General features: G+C 43.0%; 1 protein-coding gene across 1 annotated transcript; it reads left to right on the forward strand.

The window, feature by feature from the left end:
- Nucleotides 1-5,363: 5,363 nt before the first annotated feature.
- On the forward strand, nucleotides 5,364-8,374 carry LOC113159264 (transmembrane protein 121). The gene is made up of 2 exons (XM_026355871.1): nucleotides 5,364-6,248; nucleotides 6,522-8,374. Exon 2 carries the CDS (start codon nucleotides 6,724-6,726, stop codon nucleotides 7,672-7,674), a length of 951 nt encoding a protein of 316 aa, XP_026211656.1. The 5' UTR covers nucleotides 5,364-6,248; nucleotides 6,522-6,723; the 3' UTR covers nucleotides 7,675-8,374.
- The last annotated feature ends 1,187 nt before the right edge of the window (nucleotides 8,375-9,561 follow it).

Genomic DNA, 9,561 nt, shown 5'->3' on the forward strand with positions numbered 1-9,561 from the left:
TTAATTTGTCATAAAATGTGATCTGTTCTTTGTCAAAGTCAAGAGTATTAACAAATATAATGTGCTTAAAGTAATAACACTATAAAATCTGTTCTTTCATGTCTCAACATCATCACTGCAAGCTGGCAAGGCCCTGATGCGGCAAAGCAGGCCCAAATCATGATGTTTCCTCCACTAGTTTATGTAGTTTATGATTATGTTTATAGTTTACGATTAGGATGGTGTTTTCATGATGATATGCTGTGTTTTACACCAGATGTAGTGCTGTGAGGTACTTTCCAAAAGGTCAATCTTTGTTTCGTCAGTCCACAAAACATTTTGTCAATACTGCTGTGGAGTGTCGATGTGCTCTTTGGTAAACTTCAGGTGTTCAGCAATAGTTCTTTGTAGTAAACAGCAGCTTCCTCCGTGGTGTCCTACCATAGACACCCTGCATGTTTTATCCACTGTACACTCATGAACACAAATGTTAGCCAGTTCCAATGATGCTTTCAAATCTTTGGCTGTCACTCAAGTTGTTTCTTTACCTCATTAATAGGTGTTTGTCGTGATCTTGTGGTCATTTTGACGGGCTGCCCACTTCTTGTTAGAGTAGTCACAGGCCCACAGTGTCTCCATTTAGATTGTTTGTCTAACTGTAGACTGGTAAATTTCTAAAGTCTTTGACATCTCTTTGTAACCCTTTCCAGCTTTTTGTAAATCAACAATCCTTGATCGTAGATCCTCTGAAAGGTCTTTTTGGCTAATTTAAAAGGTTTGAGTAAGTATGGTAACACCTGACTCCAATTAGCTTTTTTGAGGTCATGAATTCTTTTTCCACTATCATTATGAGGTTTATATGGTTGTTCTTAATAAAGACATGAAGAATCTGAATTATTATTTTAGACACATTGTATTTATTAATACTTTTGATTCAGATAAAAATCTGATGACATTTTATGACAAATTAAAGCAGAAAACCATGAAATTCCAAAAGGTTCACACAGTTCTTCTTTTCACTGTAGGTCACAGCAGGAAATAAAGTTTTCATGGGTTTCATCTCGCATGTCCAAAGCTGTGCTTCAGACTATAAGGCATTATGGTGAGCCATGGATGATGATGCACTCTAGTGCCGTGTCCCCACCCCCACCTGTCCTCACTCTGGGGGTGGCTTACATAAAAACAAACCTGAGGAGTGATCACAAGCTGTGTCACTCCCCTGTGTTTTCTGTGTAAAGTAGTATTTGGAGAGACATAAAACCCAACTCTGCACATTATATAACAACATCTCTTGAACCTTATAGGATAGCTGCTTTTAAGGACATGTGCTGAATGCTTTTGCTAATAACGCTCGCTTTCTGTTTTGCTCAGTGTGAAGTGGTAAAGTGGACAGGTTTCTTTAGCCATTAGGTTTTTGAAAGCCTAAACGTGTATTAAATTGTCTCCCAGTTGATTTCTTGATTGTGGTAATAATGTGGCAATCATTCTCTTCCTCTCTGTTGCACATCCCACCCACATGGGACTCTGAACAAGATCAATCTGATGCAAATGCTGTTAAATTCAGGTCTGTTTTGCACTCATCGTTCCTATGTGAAAGCTGCTGATGATCCTTTGTCTCACATTTAACCTGACCTCAGTCTTATATAGCAATGATACAGCATACACTTCTATACCTTCCTAGCTACAGGGGCTGAAATGACCTCCAGCATGAATGTATAACGCACGGTTAGCCCCAGCACCACCTCTGATCTAATGGCCCCATAGGGAGCAGCTTTCCTCTTCCACTTCATGTTTCCCATTTGGTGCTTACAACCCTGATGGGGATGTTTAAGGATGGGAAGCCCTAACGCCCCTATTTGTTTTCCTGTAGGTAATCGATGGCAGACTCAGGGTTACAGCTAATGTGATTTATGTGTCCTATTTCCACTGTTATGCTTCATGTACACATTGTCTTCGTGATGTAAATTCCCCAGTCTCTTCACAACTTGCTGATACTGAATCTCAGCTGCCGAACCCAAGCAATCAATCCACGTTTGTGTCCACTGCCCCTTTTTTTTTTTTACACCTACAAATCATGACATGTTCAGTGTAGTGATACTGAAATTTGATTCCTTCAGAGACAAATATGGAAACATTTAACCTCCATTTCTTGTAGGTTTTTTCTGTCAAAACACATCTAATGGTAATTTTAATTGTCAGTTTTTTTTTGGTTTGGATTTAATGTAGCACATAGCACAGTGAAATTAATCATGCTTTTCTCTTGACTCTTAAGTAAATCATCTGCAGTCTAAACACAAAGGAAATCAAATCAGCCTATTCATTTAATGATGCATGCCCCTGTAATTATTCCACTACCTGCAGCACTTGGTGCACATTAATATCTCAGCACAGCCTTACACTGGTAAATATCAGAGTGTTAAACATAGCTAGTCTTGGAAAAGTGTGCACGGTGTTTTTAAGTTGTACAAGAAAATGTTTTTTCATGCCATCAAATTGCCTCTGGTAAAAAGCTATGTAGACATTTGACTTGTTGCACAAAAAAAAAAAAAAAAAAAAACTAACTAAAAAACAAAACAAAAAAAAAACACAAAGATTGTCTGTTGACAGTAAACAAGAAAACAGGAAAAAGATTTGGTCACAGAGGTGCTGTAAACAGCGAGCACAAAGGGGAAATGAAGAATAGACTACTGATTGAACCAGCAATTGCAATCAGCCTAAAGGAGCGGCTGCACTCGAAAGCCTAAATTTTCTACTACGGTTGTAAAGTGTATTTTGTTTTTCTGCTGTTACAGTGTTTCAGAAACATATTTTATGTGTGATTTGAGCTGAGTTCGAGGTGTGGCTCGCAGTGGTGAATTCCTCCCATGATATCTTTTCTGACAAGAAGAGAAAACATGTTGCTCAAGCTGCTGCACTTGGTTGTCAAGGGAACATTTTCTGAAAATGGAGTGTGTTATGCTCTGAGAAAGCATGCTCAAATATTTGCATAAATCCAAATACCACATTTAAATGGGAAGCGATTGAATTGAGCATTTTATTGTTCAAAACAGAACCACTTTCACAACAACTCTAAAAAAAGGCATGACAATAAAATAAAAAATAAAATAAAAAAAAGCCACAGCGCAGTTACTCCCAAGGCTTCCTTGCTTTCCAGTCCTCTGATTGTTTTTTGTCGATGCTTTATGTTTTAGAGAACGTCGCTCGTGTTTTATCGTCTGCTATCTGTTGTGTGCTTGCCCTCATGGAGCTGAACAGTGATGATGCAGTGTCCCCCTCCAGGAGCCAAGGACAGTCTTCTGTAGGAGGCTGAGCAGAGCTTGATGGACGGAACAGAGAGGGCAGCGGAGGACAGCCTAGACACCTTGTGTGCTTTTACTGACTAAAATTTCATAAATCATAACATACAGCTCTGCGTTGGTATAACAGTATAAGTACATTGATCAGGACTGAGTACATTGACACCATCTGCATAAATCAGCAACAAGGACTTGAAAAAGACAATGCAATGATAGTGAAAGAAGACAAATGAAGACATTCAACAGATGTGCTTCAGTGACCAAAGCAAGATAAAATCTCACAGAGTCTGTGAGATTTGAGTGGTCACCGCGTCGTTCGCTTGTACAGAAAAGAAACCCACTCATTTCCACGTGTAATTCAGGTGCTGAGCCGATGCCGTCACCCAGAGTGACTTTGTGCAAACGAGTCAGCAGGTAGCGCTTCAGCGTGTGACTCAAGGACACGTGGCTGTTAACGAGGATGAGACCTGCGACCCTTCATTGCGTCGATTTTTCTAATGACCAGGCCACCTTCTCTAACAATCCGTTTAATGTGTTGCAGTAATGTTTTTAGCTCCAGTTGGCGTAAAATTGAAGCCCGCCATGTGTTTTATAACAACTGCCAAAATGTTGTGGAAGGAACACCAACTTTACAATTTGCAAAGGAGAATAGAATCCATCACTGCACTTGTCGTGGCTCAATTATGGTCAATAAATCCAGAGGAAATAGTCAATAAGAAGGCATCTTGGTGAAAGGCAAACCACTAATTCACTTGACTTCATTTGTCAGACATGAAGCCTCCATATGGTTCCATGATAAAGGCGTGATAGAGCTCATAAACAGTCATGATGGCAGCTGTAAGCCGAATCACAGCTGGTAAATCTGTAACCGTATCCGTTCATGGCTGTAAAAATCTGCACAATTGATTGCGATTCTGTTCAGTTGTCATTACACAGTGGAATGAAAAGTGCAACCACAGTGCATAGAAAACCAATACTGTATTTTTGACTCTTCAATAACTGCAATTCATGAAGTGAGCGGTAAATGGCTTCATACTGTCGTAATGAAAGCAGTTTGGTTCCTCTGAGGAAGGATTATCACTAATTGGCCCAGCTGGATAAACAGAGCTAGTGCTGGTTAGCATAGAGCATGGAAGAGCCAACGCACCGACGCTTTCCTACCTTTTTACATTTTTGCATATGTATTATCTCCCAGTCAGGTATTATTACATCGCAGAGGATAAAAATGTTCCCTTGACATTTAGTTCCACCCTGCACATCCTCTGCTCTCCTGCTTTTTTTCTCCCTCTCATCATGTCACTCCTCATCTCGTTTCCCCCTTCTCAGCCCCACATCTCTGCCTCCCCCTCTATCTCCCCTTACCCCTCATGTCTTTTGGTCTCTGGCCCCATCTCAGTCTCCTGATTCACTGCTCTGTCAGTAGATCAATAGAAAGGCTCTCTGTCAGGAGGAGCCACTGCCACACCTCACCCCCCTCTCTCCCTTCCTTCTTTTTCCCCCCCTATGTCTCCCCCGACTGCAGACGCACAGCCTGCATGGGATCTGGCTTCATACATCTCAACGACGTATGTGGAGAGCATCTTCTTTCCTCTCGTTTTGTCTCCCACCCCTTTTTTTCTCCTCTCAAGATCACTTTTCATCCTTTCACCTTAAACTTAATGGGGAGAGGAAAATGCACAGCACCTCAATAGTCCTCTCAAGGAAGAAAGAAAACCAGGGCTTCTGCTCGGCGCCCAAAGGAGAAACAGCCCAAAAAAATAGGATATCAGCACAAGACACAATGTGTAAAGAAAAGAGGGAGAGAGAGAAAAAAAAAGAGAGAAGTTGTGCATTCAGCTGAGCTGCAAAAGGCTGGCTCGTCTTCCCTCCCCCCCCTACCCCGCCTTTCTCCACCCCCTGGAAAAGTGTTCTGTCTCTCTCTCCCTACCTCTTTTCCCTCTCGCTCTCTCTGCAGCTGTGGTCTGCTGAGCGTCACCTCCACACAGCAAGTGCCTTTACTTGAGCAGAAGAGGGAGAAAGAAGAGGAGGGTAGCTGCAAGCGAGACAGAAAAATATCCCAGGAGTGTGTCTGAACAGAGGAGAGGAGCACCAGCTCGGCTCTCTCTGACTTTGCCGAGAGAACTGAAAAGTGCACAGAGACAGAGGCGGGCGGCATTGGAGTATCACAGCGCTGGTGGTGCTGGCAGAGCACGTTGAGTGGAGACAGGGGAATCCACTGGCGGTGTTGATCCTGGTGTCCCTGGCAAAAGCTGCTTGAGCAGGAGACAGAAAACGGCGCAGCAGCCAGGATCTCACCAGGGGGGCTGCATTTTACAGAGACAACGAAGCGTGGAGACAGCTGAAACCTGTGCACACACACACACACACACACACAGAGGAACACACGGGGAAACACACATGCACACAGCTGTGAGGGGACGAACAGCCAGACACACGCTGCATTCAAAAGATCTACTACAACACTGCTTTTCAAACTTACAGACTGAAAAACAGGAGAGCAAGATTTCATTTTTTGGTCCGTGGATGGTGGATGACAGAGAGGAAAACTTCTGGAGAGGAAATGTTCTTTTAATCAGGACTCACTGCAGAGATTTTTCCACTAACTTTACTTTGGAGTTTGGGGTTTAAAGCCTCTATCTAAGCACAACACCAAATAACCTCTATTCTTAGAATTGCAGAAATCGAGAGCAGTCTTTAAGATGCCTCCTCGTGATTCAGTCTGAACTGTAAGTGGATTACGATGCCAGTACTCTGGGATTTCTTTTTTGCTTGGTAAAAAAAAAAAGAAAAGAAAAGAAAAAATAAATCAACCCATGACTGGTGGATTTACATCTGTCAGAGAAGGAGAGGATCTTATGCGTTTTCTCCTCTCTTCTCCTGTGGATTACAGATGGGCTTTGTGATCTCCCAGTGCAGTCTCATGGATGATCGCTCGCTGCCAGTCATTTGGATAAAGTACAAAGAGGGACACAAGTGAGTATTCAGCTGGATTTTTATCTCTGAGGCTTAAGCTCGTATGAAAACGAGGTGCCGAGAGTGAATCTGTAATGAGAGCACGTTGCAGCAGCTTTTTATTTTTCTCCTGGAACTCACTGGTTAAACTCTTGTGTTTAGTGAATTATTATCAGGGTGTGAAAGGTAGACATCCCCAGATGTATTAATATTTACACACGTGAAGCTGCATGTTTACAGACCATTTGCAAATGAACATGATTTACTAAGTGAAGGGTGCTGTTTACCCGGCAGGTGGCTTGGGCACAAGTGGAGATTGATTGAAGAGATCTGCGTGAATCCTATTAATGCATTGTGGATTCTGGCCAAGGCAGAAGCAATGGAGGGGAACACCGCTGTCTAGCAGCACTATCTGATCTGCCTCCTCACTGGACAAACTGAGGACCCTCTGCACTCCCTCTTCAACAACACTCCTCCCCCTCTCGCCCAGGCAAGGATGGTACCCCCACCTCCCACCAACAAGCCCCACGTATGCCTGTCCACCATCCTGATCATGAGCAGCATGGCACTGATTGATGCCTACCTGGTGGAGCAGAACCACGGACCACGGAAGATTGGCGTCTGCATCATGGTGATGGTGGGAGACATCTGCTTCCTAATAGTCTTGCGTTACGTTGCAGTGTGGGTGGGCGCTGAGGTGCGCACAGCTAAGCGAGGCTATGCCATGATCCTCTGGTTTCTTTACATCTTTGTGCTGGAGATCAAAGTCTACTTTGTGTATCAAAACTACAAAGCAGACAGAAAGAGCTTGGACGCTCTCGCAAGGAAGGCGCTGACACTGCTGCTGTCCATCTGCATCCCGGTGCTGTTTGTGGTGCTGGTTGCCATTGACCACATGGAGTATGTTCGCGCCTTCAAGAAGCGCGAGGAGATCCGGAACCGTCTCTTCTGGGTGGTGGTAGACTTACTGGACATACTCGACATCCAAGCCAACTTGTGGGAGCCCCAAAAGAAAGGGCTCCCTCTGTGGGCGGAAGGCTTGATGTTCTTCTACTGCTACATCCTCCTGCTCGTGCTGCCCTGCGTGTCCTTGAGCGAGATCAGCATGCAGGGCATCAACATTGTGCCCCACAAGATGCTCCTGTACCCCATCCTCAGCCTGGTGACCATCAACGTCATCACGCTCTTCATCCGCGGGGGGAACATGATTTTGTACAGGGATGCCAGGGTATCTGGAATCCTCATAGGAAAGAACATCCTGGCCATCATCCTAAAGACCTGCAGCTTCGTGCAGTACAGGAGACAGTTGCAGAACGCTCCTCCTGCCTTCGGGGTTGAGCTGCAGAAAAACTCGGTGGCCCACGCTCGCCCTAGCCCAACTCCTCCTCAAGTGGTCATGCAGGACCAGACGCCCCTCCCCGAGGTGACGACGTGTGAACACACATGACAGAATGGTGTAGTGAATCCTTAAAATGTCAATATGAATACAAATGACCCTCAGGACGCTGGCAGGGCACAATTCTCCACACCTTTTAGGGCACGTGAACACGCCGGAGACCACAGTCTCCGCTGATGCTTAATGGCACACAGGACACTGCAGACACTTGGAGAGGATAGAGCAGTGCTGTATCCAAAGCTGTCATGGTGCGAGTTCAATATCACTTGTGAGTTTGTCAAAGCATTTCCTTGAGTGAATTCAGTTAACTGTGTATTTTTTCTAATTGTATAAAAGAAAAGAAGGCAATTACTGCAAGATTAGATGATATATTTTTGAATTGTGTGTGTTGCATTCTAATCTTAAACCTAAAGGGTCTGTGTGCTGTGGTGTGTATATCTGTTGCTCGAATGTTCTTAGTAGTTGAGGGCCTTCACATGACAAAGTCAGAGGGAGCAACCTATCAAAGTAATGAGGATGAACATAATAGTTAAAGGTTTCTCTTGAAAGAAGTGTGTTTTTCTATATGATTCTTTGATAAAGTATTGTGTACAAGATCAAGGCTTTTCTGCTCTTTCACTGGCTGTGCAATCTCATCACTAAATCCTTCAAAAGTTATCGGACCAATTAAGTATATATCACTTTTTAATTGAAATTCAGCAAATGTCCTTTAATTAACCTGGGTTCAAAAGAAGACAGACAATGATTTTTTTTTTCTCACCGTGCTTCTATCTACAATTAGAGACTACGTAATTGCTGAAGTGGTGCCTTTGAAATGTCATTCATCTTGAGTGAGATCATTACATTCCAGGCTGCTGATTTTGAGCAAGGAGAGGAACATTTGAAATAAATTCTCTGTGCAGTTGTGAACACTTTGATTACCGCAAAGGGTCCTTACGGTGCTGGTGTGCCATGTGACACAATACAAAGCCAAAGGGGGCAACGCTGCAGATGGATAAATGATTCCCGAATAAGGAAAAACCTGTTTAAAATCCTCCCCAGGCCTCAGCAGCGGCAGCAGATCTTTGTAAGCGCTGTCATTCTGTTCCTAACACAAAAGGACAAAATGGATACTTTGGTCCAGTGATGTGAATCCAAAAAAAAAAATCAGCCAAGAAAACGTCATATCTTCTTATAGGAGAAATCTCTTTCTTACAAAAGCAGTTTTCTTTCTCTCCATCATTACCAGTTGAGTCAGACCTAGAGTTTTTTTTTTTTTTTATTCACTGACAGACACATTTTAATATTTTGCTTGAAAACTCAATGAATAAAGCAGAAGAAAATATCACTAAGGAGTAGAGTGTATTTTAAGGAGGGTGCTGGGTAGGGTCATTGCTAAAATATGCAAAACTGAACAATGAAGTCGGGGTGTATGATATGGTGCATTGTAAAAAAGGAATAACCAACACTGACACATGTGCCACTTTTACAATACGCGCCTTCTCTTCTACTTTTCTTTGCATAATCTCTTTTTCACCAGTGACTGCTTGTGTTATTTAAAGCCCACTGGGCGTCCATCTTTGGTAAAACCCTGAGAGTGCAGAAGCTGGTCCAACATTTTCATCTGTGCGAGGCACAGCTACACGAAGATGACAACCTTCGATGGCACAAACCAGACTATCACATTAAGTCTGCTGCAGCCAGCATTATTTGCTGGTGTAGTTGGCTTGTAAAGTTACAACATCAGCAATTTGGACTCTATAATATACTATTGGATTGTATTGTTTTTGCAGCCATGAAAGCAAAACATTCATCCTTTAGAGTCCTAGTGAATGTGCTGAACGATGAATTCCATTAGAGTGAGGAACAGCGTTTTTGCTGAAATTGGCTGCATTGCAGCTTTGGTTGTATTTTCGACAGTGAACAAATTCTGATAAAAAAAAAAAAATCACTCTAGTG

Source organism: Anabas testudineus, chromosome 15, assembly GCF_900324465.2.
Source record: "Anabas testudineus chromosome 15, fAnaTes1.2, whole genome shotgun sequence".
NCBI lineage: Eukaryota > Metazoa > Chordata > Actinopteri > Anabantiformes > Anabantidae > Anabas > Anabas testudineus.